Source organism: Pelecanus crispus, chromosome 14, assembly GCF_030463565.1.
Source record: "Pelecanus crispus isolate bPelCri1 chromosome 14, bPelCri1.pri, whole genome shotgun sequence".
NCBI lineage: Eukaryota > Metazoa > Chordata > Aves > Pelecaniformes > Pelecanidae > Pelecanus > Pelecanus crispus.
In genome coordinates this window covers 15,965,813-15,981,961 of record NC_134656.1, presented here as the reverse complement: position 1 = coordinate 15,981,961, position 16,149 = coordinate 15,965,813, and the positions used below count along the sequence as shown (strand labels likewise).

Sequence of the window (16,149 nt, the reverse complement as noted above, 5' to 3'; positions counted from 1 at the left end):
GCAGCAGCCCCGGGGTCCCGGGTCCCCTCCGCACCCCGCCCCGCCCCCCCCCCCCCGCACCCCGTCCCCCCCGCAGCAGCAGCCCCGGGGTCCCGGGTCCCCTCCGCACCCCGCCCCGCCCCCCCCCCCCCCGCACCCCGTCCACCCCGCAGCAGCAGCCCCGGGGTCCCGGGTCCCCTCCGCACCCCGCCCCGCCCCCCCCCCCCCCGCACCCCGTCCACCCCGCAGCAGCAGCCCCGGGGTCCCGGGTCCCCTCCGCACCCCGCCCCGCCCCCCCCCCCCCCCGCACCCCGTCCCCCCCGCAGCAGCAGCCCCGGGGTCCCGGGTCCCCTCCGCACCCCGCCCCGCCCCCCCCCCCCCGCACCCCGTCCCCCCCGCAGCAGCAGCCCCGGGGTCCCGGGTCCCCTCCGCACCCCGCCCCGCCCCCCCCCCCCCGCACCCCGTCCCCCCCGCAGCAGCAGCCCCGGGGTCCCGGGTCCCCTCCGCACCCCGTCCCCCCCGCAGCAGCAGCCCCGGGTCCCCCCCGCACCCCGTCCCCCCCGCAGCAGCAGCCCCGGGGTCCCGGGTCCCCTCCGCACCCCGCCCCGCCCCCCCCCCCCCGCACCCCGTCCCCCCCCGCAGCAGCAGCCCCGGGTCCCCTCCGCACCCCGCCCCGTCCTCCCCCCCCGCACCCCGTCCCCCCCGCAGCAGCAGCCCGGGCCCGGCGGGGCGGTGCGCGGGGCGGTGCGCGGGGCGCGGGGCGGCGCGCGGGGCGGCGCGCGGGGCGCGGAGCGGCGCGGAGCGGCGGGGGCGGCGCGGAAGATGGCGGCGGGCAGGCGCGCCCCGCGCAGCGGGCTGCTGGAGCTGCGCGGCCCCGGCGGGCAGTGGCTCCGCGTCCTCCTCAGCCTGGCCGAGGACGCGCTGGGCGTGAGCCCGGCCGACGGCCCCGGCCCCGCGGCCGGCCCCGGCGAGGCCCCGGCGGCGCAGCTGAACGGCGGCGAGCCGGGCTCCGCCGCGCCCGAGGCGCTCGCCAACATCAGGCGCACGGTGCGCGTCGTCAAGCAGGACGTGGGGGGGCTCGGCATCAGCATCAAAGGTGAGCGCCGGGGCGGAGCGGGGGGTCCCGGGGCGCGGGGGAGGCTGCGGGCAGCCCGACCTGTTGCTGCCGCTTTGCAGCCGCTCGCTCCGGCGCCTGGAGTGAAACCCCGGGGGGCTCTGAGCGGGGGAGCGGGGCCGGGGGCTTCGCGCCCCGGGCGCTGCCCCCCGCCGGCCTCTGCGCGGGGCGAGGGGCGCGGTGACGGGACCCCAAACGTCCCCGGCGAAGAGCAGCGCTTTGGGGTGCGGCGGTGAGCGGCCAGCCCCTGCCCGCCGCGCCCGCGCCGCGCTCCTTTGGGAGCTGGAGGGGGCTCCTGCACCCCCTTTTGCACGCAGGGGTGGGGTGCTGTCTCGTGAGGCAGGTGGGACGCGCGGGGGGCCCGGTCGCACAAAAGCTGCCCTTGAGCGGCCGAAAGGGAGGGCTGTGCCGGTGTGTCCTCGTCCTCGCTGTGCCCCTGGGCTGAGAAAAGCCCCCCGTGCTGAGAAAACCCCCCGTGCTGAGAAATGTCCCCCGTGCTGAGAAATGTCCCCCGGGCTGAGAAATGCCCCCCGGGCTGAGAAATGCCCCCCGGGCTGAGAAATGCCCCCCGGGCTGAGAAATGTCCCCCGGGCTGAGAAATGTCCCCTGGGCTGAGAAATGCCCCTGTGCTGAGAAATGCCCCTGTGCTGAGAAATGTCCCTTTTAAACTGTCAGCAAAACGAAGGAAGCGATTGGAAACCCCTTGGAGATCTCCAGGGATGGAGAGCTGGGGTGTTAAACCAACGCGCTCGGGCTTGGGGATGTCCGCTCCGGGAGAGCAGAGCAGTAGGAAGTGCTATAATCCCCGTTTTCCCTCCCGAGCTGCCCCGTTCCTCCGTCACTCGCCTGAACTTCAGGCTGGAAACCTCTTGGGGCAGGGATGGCGTTTTCTGCCTGCCTTTGCTTTTCATGCCGCTCCGAGCACGCTGGAAACTCCGTGAAAGGAGGATGAAGCGGGCAGCGGACGGGCAGGCGAAGGGCTGTGGCGGTGCATGGGCGAGGGTCGGCAACGCGGCGTGCGGGCGGGGGGCTCGGCAGCCCCCGGGCAGCGGCAGGCCGGCTCGCGGCTTCTCCTCCCAGCTCGGAGGGGACGCGGCCGCAGCCTCCCGCTCCCTCTGGAAGCGGGGAGGTGTTGCGACGTGGATGGCCGGCTGCTGGGACTGGATCGAAACGGCGCCGCTGGCTGGGTCTGCGGGGTGCCCGAGCCTGCCAGCCCTTCCTTTTGGGAAGCATAAAGCCCCCTTCATAATAACCCCTTGGCTGCCAAGTTACCGCTAGCTCTGTGGCTCTCTCAGGGAAGGAGCAACGTCACTTGGTTCAGCTAAAACTTTATTTTTGCAGTGACGTGTGTGGAAACCCAGCAGTCGCCATCCGAACTGGGAGCTGGAGGCTGTTGGGGGCGGTGGGGCAGCCCTGCCGGTGCCACCGCCGCTGCTTGGGGGACAGCATTTCACCGGCCGCGTTTCACCCGGGGACGCTTCACCGCAAAGCGGGGTGCGGGCGAGGCGTCCTGCCTCGGGACGCGGCGAGGGGCCGGGCGCCATAGCCGCTGAGCCGGCCTTCCCCGGGCTGGCAGGACAGCGGGGAGCCGAGCTGGCGGAGGCTCCCGGCCCTGGCAGGGGCTCCCGGCGCAGGCAGCCCGGGCGAGGAGCCGCCGCTGTAAGGACGGGCTCGGAGCAGCCCCCGCGGGGGCCTCTGACAGCTGATAACCGGAGCCCTCCGAGCGAGCGGCTTGGCAGGCGGCTGAGCGAGGCGATGCTGGGGAGCAGCCCCGGGGCGGGCGGTGGCAATGGGCTGGGCTCAACATCTCCCTGCGGGATGAGAGATCATTGCGGGGTGAGAGATCGTCTCACGATGAGACATCGTCCCACGAGGCTCCTGGGGATGGGCTGGCCAGGGCACGTCTCGGGGGGCTGCCGATCCCCGGCGGCTCCTGCCGGGGCTTGGCAGTGGCTGCTGCACCGCGTCTCCCTGGCACGCTGGCAGCGACGCTGCTCGGATCTCCCTGCGGGTTCAAAAGTTAACGTGCAAGTTGATCTCCTCGAGCCGCCGGGAGGTTTGGATCGCATCGCTTTCGGCTGGAGGACGGGGAGCAGCAGGTAAATAGGGCTGCTGCGCGGAGAGGAGCAAACAGCTACATGGGTTCGCTTCTCCCTGGCTCTTTTGCCTCTCCAAAAGCATTCAGCTGTCTCATCTGCTGAGATCACGAAGTCCTCGGAGCGGGGATGGTCGCTCAGCACACACGATTAATAATGCAAATAAAGACACGCTTTCCTGCCAAAACTCATGGGGAGGTGGCCAGGGTACACGTTTGCTCTGCGAGGAAATCCGCGACCGTTCGGAGTGGTTTTGGAGCCACCGTCTTCGTCCGCTGTAAAGCTGCGTGGTATTTTGGCCGCTGCGGTTGTTACGAGCGCGCCGCGGGCATCCGGGGAAATGGGGCAGCGGGATGCCCTGGCACGGCGCGGCTGAGCGCGGGGAGACGGGCTGGGGCCGGCGGGTACCCGAGCATCCCCCTCGCCACCCGCTCCTCCGTGCGCTCCAACAGCCTCAAGCGCTTCCTTTCTCTTTCTGTTTCAAGGTGGCCGAGAGAATAAAATGCCCATCTTGATCTCCAAGATATTTAAGGGGCTGGCAGCGGATCAGACCGAGGCGCTGTACGTGGGGGACGCCATCCTCTCCGTCAACGGGACCGACCTGTCGGAGGCGACGCACGACGAGGCGGTGCAGGCGCTGAAGAAGACGGGCAAGGAGGTGGTCTTGGAAGGTAGGAGATGAGGATGCGAGGGGGGGACGAGGCTCCTCCTGCTTCTGGGGGGCCGATCCCCATTTTTCCTGGCGACGTGCTGGGAGCGTGGGGGTGGCGCGTCGCCTGCGTACGCATTTGCGTACTCTGTCAAATGGAAAACACCACGTGCAGGCTGGGTTATCGGCTCATCCGGAGGGCTGGAAGTTGCCGCTGGGATCTCCCTCCGGAGAGGGAGGAACGCGTGCCACCGCTCGATGCCCAGCGGCTCCGCAGCGACGGGGGGCTTGGGGCGGGTTTACGGGCTTCGCGACTCTATCGTACGATATCACCCTGAGCTCTGTGGTTCCTGGGGCCGTGGAAAACTTTCTGCTTTTCCTGTGATTTTCATTTAAACCCGCATCCTCGGCTGGAGCGGGGCTGTGCGGCTCTGCAGGCTCACGCCAGCGGGGAGGGGGTACGCCGGCACCCCGCTCCTTGCTGGGCACCTTTTGGTTTGCTGGGGTGGATTTTGGGCAAGCAGGAGGAACAGGCTGCTGGGGGCAGGCAGGGCCAGCTCAGGAGCGCGGCCGCAGGAGCTGAACCCCAACTGCGGCCCCCCCCAGGTCTGGCAGCCGAGGCTACAAACACCCCAGGGCTCGTAGCCCTCGCCGTGCCGGGGGAGGCTGAAGCCGGTCCCCTGGGAATGGGCTCCCTCTTGGTACCGGGTGGCCGCTCCCTGGTGTCTCCCAGCCCTGTGGGGGCTGGCAGGCTGCGGGAGCCCCCCAAACCTGTCTTGGGGAGTGGGTGAGCGCTGGTGGGTTGGGACCACGGGAGGAGGGACCCCGCTTTTCTCCCGTTACCCTTCACAGCTGTTCACGCTTGCCCACCCTCTGCCAGCTTGGCCGGGCAGGGGTCAGCACCCAGGGGCTGTCCCCCAGGATGGGACCCTCACCGCTGACCACCTCCCGGGCCACCCCGGCTAACCAGGAGGGTCTCAGCACCGGGGACCCTGCCCGGCGTGGTTGTAGTGCTGCAGATCCCAACGGGAGGTTTTATTTGGGAGCAGTGCTCTTGGCTCTGCCTGGACAAAGAAGAGCTCTGTGTCTTCTGCTGCCAGCGACCGCCGTGGCTCTTGCTTTCCTGTGCCTTCCCCAGATTGTCTCAGCTCCAGATTTTCATTTTTAGCTTCGCTCAGCCCTTTCTGCTGTGGGTTCCTCCTCTCCTGGGAGCCGCAGGACCACGGTTCAGCCGGAGGAATGTGCTGCTCTGCACAGCTGCTAGGAGCAGATAGGGTTGTTGGTGGGGTTGGGTTTTTTTTTTTTTTCCTGACCGAAGAGAAATACAAGAGCCTCTTTCTCTGGGAGTCTGCGAAATTCCTCCCCATAGCCGCTGTTCTCGGACCACCCTCTCTCTGTTATTTTCTTTTCATCCTTTACTTTGGCGTGGGTTTCCTTTCTGCTAGAGGTCCTGCGGGAGGTGGAGATGAGCTGCCCTTTCTGTAGAGAACAACTTCTCTCCTTGGACCACCTCTTCCTCCTCCATCCCCATGGGGAGCCGGGTGCTGCCAGGTTGCCCTCCCAGGGCTGCAGGCTGCCATCCCGTGGTTGCCCTCCAGGGCTGCAGGCAGGGCCTTTGCCGTAGCTCGCTGAGCTCAGGTATGACCCGCTGGGCTTCTTAATTAATTAAAACTCCCAGCAGGTACCCTTGGGAGGAGACCGGGGCTGGGCTGGCTCCCACCGCGACACGCCGGAGGCTTTGCGATTCGTTTGTAGCTGTTGGCGTCAGGCTCCTGCGGCACGGTGTTGCTCAGGGGTGTTGCAGGCAACAGCCAGAGCAGGGCAGGGGTCTCCGCTGCTCATCCGATTGCGGACATCGGGTACGCACACGGTGCCTCTCCATCTCCTCCCCTGTTTGGGTTTGCCGGCACGGTACAGCCCTGCCTGTGGAGGATGGCGGGGCTGGCACCGCGGCGTGGTGGCCTTAAAGTGCTTGAAGGGTGCCAAAGCGGGGGCTTCCCCGCTCCCTTCTCCTGCCTGCGCTCGCGCCAGGGCTCGGTGAAAAGCAGCACGATGGCCTTAACGTCAAGCAGGCGCTTTCCGGTCCCCGTGCACGGCCGGGGCGACTCCAACTTCCCTTACGGTTACTGCATCCAGGACGGTGAGTTGGGGTGAGGGTCTCCAAAATGGCAGAGCTGGGAGGTGCCGAGTTTTAATCCAGGTATCAGCAGTGGCTCCGGGTGCCAGATCTCACCCCGGGCTGCTCTGCCTGGCTTCTGGCTCCTGGGTGTCATTGCTGGCCTGGCTGCTGCAGACACCTCTCGGCGTGTCCTGCCAAGATTCTTTTTGGATGCGCCAAACTCCCCTCTTGATATTTGCAGGAGGAGTTTGACTGTATTTATATTACATTGTTATTTTGGGGAGAGTTGCTCTCCCTTACCTTATTTTTTCCCTGTTTTTGTTTGGGTGTTTTTTTTTTTTTTTTTGCATTGCTTGGTATCCAGACACCCTCCACGGCAGGGGAAAGGCTGATAAACATCCTTCCAGCTGCCCTGGGAAGGGCTGCGGTGCCAGGAGCGGTTTTCCCGGCGAGGCCCCTGTGCCGTGTTGGCACGGGGAGAGAACTGGGAGCAGTGGGGAGGAGGAGCTGGGACAGCCGCAGGCATCTGGCCTCCGTGGCAGCCCAGGGCTCGCTGGCTGCAGGGGAGCTCCTGGGGCTGTCGCAGCTCTCCAGGACTCGCTCGGCCAAGTAATAACTTGGAAGCTTAAAATTCAGAAAAGCTCAGGGGTGCGTGGAGAGCGTGGCGCTGGGGCAGGCTGACTGCCCTACGTGTGGGAAGCCAAGGAGGTCGCAGAGGGTGGAGATGCTCATGGTGTGAAATGTGAAATCCGCACAAAATTTAAGTGACCCTGGGGTGAATAACGCACGAGGCAGAGCAGAAGGGGGTTTCGAGCGGAGGCGGGTGTTGGCAGCCAGGATTTGAGCAGTTCCCTGTCGCTGCCACGCTTCGGGGCTCGGAAGGGTTTTGGGAGAGAAAGCCCTGAGGTGGCCCCCAGCCCGTTGTGCGATGCTGAGGTGAACGTCTTCTGGCAGATGTGAGGGTCCTCGGGGTCTGAGCGGTTGGGCACCGCTGTGGGTGCTCTCACGGTTTCAGCGTGGTAACGAACCAAAGCAGAAACAGAGGCTTTGGACCTGCCCTAGGATGATGCAGAGAGACAGCGAGGGTCCGCAACCTCCTCCACACCTCGCTGCCCCGAAGCTTTCCTTTCCCTGGGGACTTTTCTGGGGACATTTCTCCTCCCATTGAAACGTGGAGAGTTGTCCCATGATCTCCCTGGCATCACTCAGCCCGTGGGTCACCGCTGGCTATGCAGCACAAGTCAATATTTAGGAAAGAGCTGGGGCATGGCATTTGGTGCTGAGGGCTGGGACAGGGTCCTGGGCCAGGAGGGACAGCGGTGGCACCTCCGCCTGCAGCATCCCATGGCGTCTTCCTCCCTGGGGTTAGAGGGGTTTGAGCTGAGGCAGCTGGGGCCAGCAGCCCCTGCCTTGTTCGTGCTCGGAGCCGGGAGCCGGGGACAGTCCCTGGGTGGGCTGCTGGCCGGGGCGGCTGCGGCAGCCCCTGCGCTGAGCGTTTCGGAAGCACATCGCAGCGTCGGCTTGAAGTTTACAGGTTGTTTCAGAGCGTCTCTTTGGGATGTGCGTTTGCTGACCTCCCCCCCGCCCAATTTCACATGTTAATTTTGCATCGTTAGTCCTGAGGCAGAGAGGGACGAGCTGGAGATGGGCTTAGCATCTCCTTAGGGCCAGCGCTGGATCTTCAGGACCTCTCCGGAAGCCTTTCCGATGCGATGGTCACCCGTACGGTTGGACCTTTTTGACGCACAGCACCCTACGGAGGCTGCTGGAAAGCTTTTGGGGGGGAAACAGTAGGACCCATCCTACCCCTGACTGGCAGCGCAGGCTTAAACCTCTCCGCCATGAATCCGTGCTGTGATCTCCGGGCTGGAGCAGAGCGTGCCAGCACCCGGCTGGTGGCCGGAGCAGCAGGTGGGTGCTCTCGAGCCTGCTGCTGGGCGTCCGTGTGCCCGGGGCACCTTTCCTGGCTGGAAGAAGGTTTGTGCCTCCTCGGCAAAGCCCCCCGGGGCGGGGCAGGAGCTCGGCTTCGGGCGGTGCTGAGCCACGCGCGCGTCGCGGGATGGGACGTGGTGACTGTCCAATGTCCAATGTCTCAATACAAGAAAGACATTGGGGTGCTGGAGCGTGTCCAGAGAAGGGCAACAAAGCTGGGGAAGGGTCTGGAGCACAGGGCTGATGGGGAGCGGCTGAGGGAGCTGGGGGTGTTCAGCCTGGAGAAGAGGAGGCTGAGGGGAGACCTGATCGCTCTCTACAACTCCCTGAAAGGAGGGTGTAGTGAGGTGGGTGTTGGGCTCTTCTCCCAAGTAGTTAGCGAAAGGACGAGAGGAAATGGGCTCAAGCTGCGCCAGGGGAGGTTTAGGTTGGAAATTAGGAAAAATTTCTTTACAGAAAGGGTGGTCAAGCATTGGAACAGGCTGCCCAGAGAGGTGGGGGAGTCACCGTCCCTGGAAGTATTCAAAAAACGGGCAGAGGTGGCACTTTGGGACATGGTTTAGTCTAGTCTACCCTTGATTGGTTTAGAGTAGACTTGGTAGTGTAGGTTAATGGTTGGACTGGATGATCTTCAAGGTCTTTTCCAACCTAAGTGATTCTATGATTCTATTCTATGACTGGGGATCGAGGGCGCAGCGATGGGTTTGTTCCCTGTCCTTGGGAGGGACGGGCTTGTGGAGGGGGAGGATCTGTTACCCAAGAAGTAAACCCAAGGGATTTTGGTGGTTTTTGCCCCTTTCTGGAGTACTGAGAAAAAAACCCAACTGCAACAGGGACAGAAGAGCAGGGCAGACCTAGGGCCTTCGGTTAAACATGTCCCCGATGCAGCTCGCTGCGGGGTTCGGGGTGCACGCGACGCTCACACATGGCCTCCCCAGAGACGTTTCCTGTTCCCTTCAAACCTAAAATAAAGTGTTTATTCAGTGCAAAGCCCTGAGTGCTAGAGGTCCTATTTGTCCCCTCTTGTCCGTGCCGGAGAAGCTGAGTGGGACAGGCCGTCTGCCCCGGGGAGCGGAGAGCATGGAGGCAGCGTGGCTTTGGGGACCGCAGGGATCTGCCCAGCAGGCACCGAGGGGGCTCTTTGGCTGCCGGAGGTGGAGTATTTCTGCCGAGGGATTTTTGGAGGGGTGCTGGCTAACAAAAAGAAGGCAGCGAGCCTGGGAGCCCCAGCGCTGCAAGGTGTTAATTAAAAAAAACCCACCAAAACACCAGTACAAGAATTAGTCACCAGTAGCAGAGAAGATGCATAATATGGTCCGAGTTGTTTGCTTTAATGAGATAGGTGTAATTCGTTAATCCATTCAATACCAGGCAATTCCGCTGCAGCGAAGGGACTGGCAGAAGTGCAAGTCAAGCCACTCTAAAGCCCGTGCCGGGAAATCTCCGCGGCTTCATTTTTGCTTTGCAGGGATGGGCAGGGGTGCAGTGGGTACTGCTGCGGAGCAGGCTGGGGACGGCACTGTCGCACCCTGTCCCCCGGCCGGGCCGTGTGTCTCTGAAATGCAGCCGTCATCGGAGGGGACAGCAGCTCCCACGGGACGGTGGCCCAGCTCCGGGTGCGCGGCTCCCTAGGGAGCACCCCAGCCCCCATTGTGTCCTGGCTCCCTGCACCGGGTCGGGATCCCCCTGCGCTGCGGGAACCCGTCGGTGCTTCATCCTTAAATCCTCCTTAAAGCCACGTGCCGGAGAGGCACGTGCGCTGGCCCTTGCCTGATTCTCCGTGCCCTGCCCTGGGCCGGGCACTGCTCCTCTCCTCCGTTGCTCTTTTGGGATGTGACCCCACCATCGCACAGCTGATGCCGGTGACGTCCTCCGCGTGCCCCGGGAGCCACGGGCTGGCATGGGGACGCTGCTCGGGTTTCAGCGGCTGAATGATATCTTTCTGAACTCCAATTAGTTCCCAGGCAGCGGGATAATGGCCGGTCCCCACTGCCAAGATTAATGACTTGGGGTAAAATCCAGCCCGGCTCAAATGCCAGCGGGAACGCGGCCGCTATTTATAACGGGAGGTGCAGGGCGCGAGGCTGGTGGCCCCATGCCGCCTCCGTGGCCCTGGCCACCGCGCGGGGTAACCGGAGCCACGGGCCGCAGCGGTGTCACAGCCATTTATAGCTGCGTCCCGCTGGGGCCGGGCAGAGCGGGGCAGCCTGCGGGGCTCTGCCTCTGCGGGATTGCAGGATTCAGAGGTTTTGGGGAGCTCGCTGGGATGGGAACGAAGGGGAGGGTGGGTGGTGGTGGGCAGGTGGAGGATGGGGATGGCAGGCTCTGCGTGCAGACTCTCTCCTGGTGGGAAAAGGGCTTTTTTTCTGGCACAAAATCAGGCTGCCGCGGCTTTGCTGCAGCGATGGAGCTGGTCCACTGACAGTCACCTACAGGAGTTGGCTGCAAAGCCACGCTCGTGTCCCCCTCCTGCCACCCACGCCGCTGCCCTGGAGCTGGAGTGCAACCAGCGGTGACAGCTGGGGACACGGCAGCAGGCACGGGTCTGTCCCATGGCCCTTTCCCCAAAGGCCACCAAAGGGGAGCCCTTCCCCGGAGCCACCAGCCCATCCCACGCTGCCCTCGGCGCAGGACCGCGACCGGTCCCACTGCGGCATGCGGGGCATCCTCCCCTGCTCAGCCAAAGCTTTTTGGCTGGTGCCGCCGACCGAATTTTCAGGATATAGCTATGGGGCCTCGCCAATTTGCGGCGACTTTCATCTCCCCCTTCCCCTAAACTTCGGGAGCCGGCTGCCGTCCCAGCGCGGCTCTGAGGGCTCTGGCCCCGGAGCCAGACTCGCCGGGGACGGAAAGCTGGTTTCTTGTGCCTGGTTTATAACTCACGGGGCAGGGCTGTGCGAGCTGCGGGCACGCAGCTCGAGGCTTTTCCTGGGGCCAAGCCATGGTATTTGAGAGCTGTTTTTCCCAGTTGGCGGTGGGACCGGCTGTACCAGCACAGTTTGGACTGTGTAATTTTGGCCTGGGACTCCTGCCCATTCCCCGCCCCCTGCCTCCGTGTGCCGCCCCGGGGACCCGATCAGGCTTGGATCTGTGAACTGATCCGGGTTAAAGGGAAGAAAAAAGGGGGGAAAGGCCATTTTTACCCCTCCCAGGAGACTCCCCCGGGCAGGGATGGTGGGGCAGAGGCACCGGGAGTCATGTCACCCTCTGGTATGACCTCGCCCACCGGTGCCATCCCGTCCCGCACCCACAGGGATGCTGGGCAGGGGACCTGCTGCAGCACCCATGGGTGATGGCTCCGGGGAGGTAGCGAAGGAGGTACCAGCTGCAGCGCAGGGATGGTGCAAGGGGCTCCAGGGGAGCAGACGGGCGCTGGTGGGCAGGATGATGGTGCCGTGGCCTGTGCCGTGCCCTCAGGCGGGTGCTGCCTCTCTTGCAGTGAAGTACATGAAGGAGATCTCCCCCTACTTCAAGAACTCCTCCGCGGGGGCGACGGTCAGCTGGGACCCCTCTCCCACCGCCCTGCAGAAGCGGTCGTCCCCCCTCCTACCCCCTCGGGAGCTCCGGGAGGGCAGGACGGTGCCTCTGAAGATGTGCTACGTATCCCGCAAGTGCCTCCCCGCCGACCCGGAGCACAGGTCAGGGCGTGGTGCCAGGGCGTGGCGATGCCACCGCGGTGCCCCAGGGTGCTGAGGGCCGGCGGGGACCCAGCGGGGACCCAGCGGGGCCATGTCCCTGCAGGTACCTGGAGGTGTGCTCGGCAGACGGGCGCGTCGCGCTCTTCCTGCGGGCGAAGGACGAGGCCACGGCACAGTCGTGGCTCAGCGCCATCCAGGCCAACGCGGGCGCGCTGCTGCCGCGGGTGAAGGAGGAGCTGCGAGCCCAGCTGGCGGGCACCAGCACGGTGGCCGGACGGGACATCAAGCACGTGGGCTGGCTGACCGAGCAGGTACCCCCGTGCCCCCCGCTGCCCCTGACCTCCGTGCTGCCAGTGGCCCTCACCTCCTGCCCTTGCAGCTCCCTAGTGCCGGCACCAGGAACCTCTTGGCCGTCCTCACCGAGAAGGAGCTGCTGCTGTATGGCAGCCTGCCGCAGAGCCGCGAAGCCCTGGGCAAGCCCGTGCACAGCTACCCCCTCATCGCTACCAGGTAGGGGCCGCCGGCCCTGCGCCCTCCTGCCCTGCGTGGGGACAGGGTGGTGGCAGCATCTGGGGGGTGGCGACAGGGGCTGGGGATCAGGGCAAGAGCCCCAGGGTGGTGGTGGGAGTTTGTGAGTCAGGGCAGAACCCCAGGGGTGATGGGAGAGCCCCAGGGTGGTGGCAGTGTCGAGGGGTTAGGGCAGGAGCTGGGGGTCAGGGCAAGAGCCCCAGGGTGGTGGCAGTGTCGAGGGGTTAGGGCAGGAGCTGGGGGTCAGGGCAAGAGCCCCAGGGTGGTGGCAGTGTCGCAGGGTGATGGCAGGGGTTGGGGGTCAGGGCAGAGCCCCAGGGGTGGTGGTGAAGCCCCAGGGTGGTGGCAGGGGCTGGGGAGCAGGGCAAGAGCCCCAGGGGTGCCGGTGGAGCTCCAGGGTGGTGGCAGAGCCCCAGGGTGGTGGCAGGGGCTGGGGGTCAGGGCAGAGCCCCAGGGTGGTGGCAGTGTCGAGAGGTTAGGGCAGGAGCTGGGGGTCAGGGCAGAGCCCCAGGGGTGGTGGTGAAGCTCCAGGGTGGTGGCAGGGGCTGGGGGTCAGGGTAAGAGCCCCAGGGTGATGGTGCGGGCTGTGGGTTGGGGCAGAGCCGCAGCGTTGGTGGCAGTGACTGGGGGTGGTGGCAGCATCCAGGGGTGGTGGCAGGGGCTGGGGATCCGGGCAGAGCCCCAGGGTGGTGGTGGATCTCCAGGGTGGTGGCAGGGGCTGGGGGTCAGGGCAAGAGCCCCAGGGTGGTGGCAGTGTCGAGGGGTTAGGGCCGGGGCTGGGGGTCAGGGCAAGAGCCCCAGGGTGGTGGCAGTGTCGCAGGGTGATGGCAGGGGTTGGGGGTCAGGGCAGAGCCCCAGGGGTGGTGGTGAAGCTCCAGGGTGGTGGCAGGGGCTGGGGGTCAGGGCAAGAGCCCCAGGGTGGTGGTGGGAGTTTGTGAGTCAGGGCAGAGCCCCAGGGTGGTGGCAGTGTTGAGAGGTTAGGGCAGGGGCTGAGGGTCAGGGCAAGAGCCCTAGGGTGGTGGCAGGGGCTGGGGGACAGGGCAAGAGCCCCAGGGTGGTGGCAGGGGCTGGGGGTGGTGGCAGGGGCTGGGGGTCAGGGCAGAGCTCCAGGGTGGTGGCAGAAGCTTTTGGGATGACGGTAAAGCCCAGGGGTGGTGGCAGGGCGCTGGGCTGATGGCAGAGGAGCGGGGATAATGGGGAGCCCACGGGATGGTGGCCGTGCCCGGGGGGTGGCAGTGCCCGGGGGGTGGCACGGCACTGGGGGCGGTGGCAGTGCCCGGGGGTGGGGGTGGCAGTGCCCGGGGGTGGGGGTGGCAGTGCCCGGGGGGGGGGTGGCAGTGCCCGGGGGGGGGGGTGGCAGTGCCCGGGGGGGGGTGGCAGTGCCTGGGGGTGGGGGTGGCAGTGCCCCGGGGGGGGTGGCAGTGCCCGGGGGGGGTGGCAGTGCCCCGGGGGGGTGGCAGTGCCCGGGGGTGGGGGTGGCAGTGCCCCGGGGGGGGTGGCAGTGCCCGGGGGGGTGTCACGGCACTGCGGGCGGTGGCAGTGCCCGGGGCGGTGTCGGGGTGTCCCGGAGGGTGTCGGGGCGTCAGGGCCGGGGGGGGGGGGGGTGCTCAGGGGGTTCGGGGCGTCCCCGGTGGGTTTGGCCGCGGAAGGTGCTGGCTGCGGGCGGGGGGGGGGACACGGGGGGACACGCGCATCCGCGGGGCTGCAGCGCCCCCTGCCGGCCCCGCCGCGCAGCCAGCACCGCGGAGCGGAGCCGAGCGGGGTGCGGGGTGCGGGGTGCGGGGTGCGGGGTGCGGAGCGGTGCTGAGCGCGGAGCCGTGCCGCAGGCTGGTGCACTCGGGGCCGGCCAAGGGCTCGGCGCTGTACGAGGCGGAGCTGTCGTTCGCGCTGCGCACCGGCGGCCGGCTGGGCGTGCAGACCCACCTCTTCAGCCTGGAGACCCCCCGCGACCTGGCGCTGTGGACCCGCTTGCTGGTGGACGGCACCCACGGGGCCGCCGAGCTGGTCCAGGAGGTCTCGGCAGGTCAGCGGGGAGCCGGGGGGGCCCGGGCGGCGGGGCGGGCGGCCGCCGTCTCACCCCTGTCCCTGTCCTCGTCCCCAGCCTGCACGTGGAAGGGGCAGGATTGCACCCTCTCCATCCACATCGACAAGGGCTTCACCATCTCCACCACCGAGCCCGGGCTCAGCAAGACCATCCTGCTCCAGCAGCCCTTTGAGAAGCTGCAGATGTCCTCCGATGATGGCACCAAGATGCTCTACCTGGACTTTGGTGGCCCGGAGGGAGAGATTGTGAGTTGGCTTCACCCTCGCCACCCCCCACCCACGATCCCACCGGCCCCGGGGGGAGACGGGGAGCAGAGCACCCACCCTGCGCAGCACAGCACCCACCCTGTGCAAGCCACCCACCCTGCCTGGCACACGGGGGTGAGGCACAGCTCATCGCCCAGCCCTGGCCACACACAGCCCCCACGGTGCATGTCCCTCCCTAGGGCCCCAGTAAGGCTGTGGTGGGGTCCAGGGGGATCTGGGTGGTCCCCAGTAAGGCTGTGGTAGGGTTTGGGGGCCTCTGAGTGGTCCCCAGCAAGGCTGGGGGGGGGGGTCGGGCAGCTCTGGGTGGACCCCAGTAGGGCTGTGGTGGGGTTCGGGGGGCTCTGGGTGGTCCCTGGGCAAGGCTGTGGTGGGGTTCGGGGGGCTCTGGGTGGTCCCCGGCAGGGCTGTGGTGGGGTTCGGGGGGCTCTGGGTGGTCCCTGGCAAGGCTGTGGTGGGGTTTGGGGGGCTCTGGGTGGACTCCGGCAGGGCTGTGGTGGGGTTCGGGGGGCTCTGGGTGGACCCCGGCAAGGCTGTGGTGGGGTTCGGGGGGCTCTGGGTGGACCCCGGCAAGGCTGTGGTGGGCTTCAGGGGGCTCTGGGTGGACCCCGGCAAGGCTGTGGTGGGGTTCGGGGGGCTCTGGGTGATCCCAGGCAGGTCTGTGGTGGGCTTCAGGGGGCTCTGGGTGGTCCCTGGCAAGGCTGTGGTGGGGTTCGGGGGGCTCTGGGTGGTCCCCGCCGCAAGTAGAAGGCTGGCTGCTCCATGAACGGCCCTCCCCATTGCAAACACCCCTCCGTTCCTTTCTTGCAGCAATTGGACCTTCACTCCTGCCCCAAAACCATCGTCTTCATCATCCACTCCTTCCTCTCGGCCAAGGTGACCCGGCTGGGGCTGCTGGCGTGAGGAGGGAGAGGGGCTCCGGGCGGAGCGGCCCCAGCCCCGGCCGATCTATGCACCTCCCTCCAGGCCAAACCCAGCCCCAAGCCACCCCGGGGAGACTGGAGTCCCCGCGGGGTCACACCACCCCGCCGAGGAAAAGCACTGTCCGGCTGGGAAAAACAGCTCCCGGGGCGTCGGGGGGCAGCGGTGGGGTGAAATCCCTCTTGGATGGCAGCACCGGGACTTCTCCGGTGCCTTCTTCCCCTCCTTCCTCCCACTCCGATGCTCAGCGGCGGCTGGAGAAGCCTGGTCGGAGCCCGCCGCGAGCGGCTGCGCGGTCGTCACCCCAGTGCCTTGTGAGATGATATTTTCTGTACAAAGAACCTATTTGTATCGATGTTTTATATTTATATCGCCCAGTTAAAAACGCTGACGCGGCAGCTCTCGCCCGCCTGGCTTGGACCCCCCGGAGAGTCCCCAGGTCCTGCAGCGCGAGGACGTGTGTCTGTCCCCCAGACAGACAGACAGCCGGAGGGCTGGAGACTGCAGCCAGCTCTGTGGTGCTTGAGAGATGGGAACTGCAGATCAGCTCTATTTGCCAAATTTTTCTGTATTTTACCAAATGATAGGAACCACTTTTCTTTGTCGGGAGTTGGATGGTTCATTTTATTTTGCTAACTCCTGGGTCACTTTATTTCTCGGTTTAGGGGGGAGGGTTGTCAGGTGGCTGCTGGGAAACAACTTTTATGAACCAAAAAATTCTGCATGAAAATGCCTTTTTTTTTTGGGGGGGGGGAGGGGGGGGAGTCAAATAAACATTGCAGACCCCAACCAGCAGGAGCCACGATCTGTCTCCTGGTTTCACTTGGAGTAGAAAATCTGTACGGGGGTGATACCTGGGCTGTGCT

General features: G+C 66.1%; 1 protein-coding gene across 2 annotated transcripts; it reads left to right on the top strand.

Moving 5' to 3' along the window:
• Window positions 1–788: 788 nt before the first annotated feature.
• On the top strand, window positions 789–15,265 carry SNTA1 (syntrophin alpha 1). Of its 2 annotated transcripts, none has more exons than XM_075721149.1 (8): window positions 789–1,075; window positions 3,675–3,860; window positions 11,329–11,527; window positions 11,631–11,838; window positions 11,907–12,037; window positions 13,882–14,078; window positions 14,157–14,344; window positions 15,173–15,265. In XM_075721149.1, exons 1-8 carry the CDS (start codon window positions 802–804, stop codon window positions 15,263–15,265), a joined length of 1,476 nt encoding a protein of 491 aa, XP_075577264.1. In that variant the 5' UTR covers window positions 789–801. The 2 variants fall into 2 exon arrangements, with proteins under 2 accessions (XP_075577264.1, XP_075577263.1); XM_075721148.1 differs by having other exon boundaries at window positions 11,631–11,846; window positions 11,915–12,037.
• Window positions 15,266–16,149: the final 884 nt, after the last annotated feature.

What these genes read in the sequence shown, in the direction of transcription:
- SNTA1 (XM_075721149.1), top strand. Translation starts at nt 802, where the DNA reads ATGGCGGCGGGCAGGCGCGCCCCGCGCAGCGGGCTGCTGGAGCTGCGC. An exon ending in GCTCGGCATCAGCATCAAAG is followed by an intron (nt 1,076 to 3,674) that starts GTGAGCGCCGGG and finishes TTCTGTTTCAAG; the next exon opens with GTGGCCGAGAGAATAAAATG. An exon ending in GGTCCAGGAGGTCTCGGCAG is followed by an intron (nt 14,079 to 14,156) that starts GTCAGCGGGGAG and finishes CCTCGTCCCCAG; the next exon opens with CCTGCACGTGGAAGGGGCAG.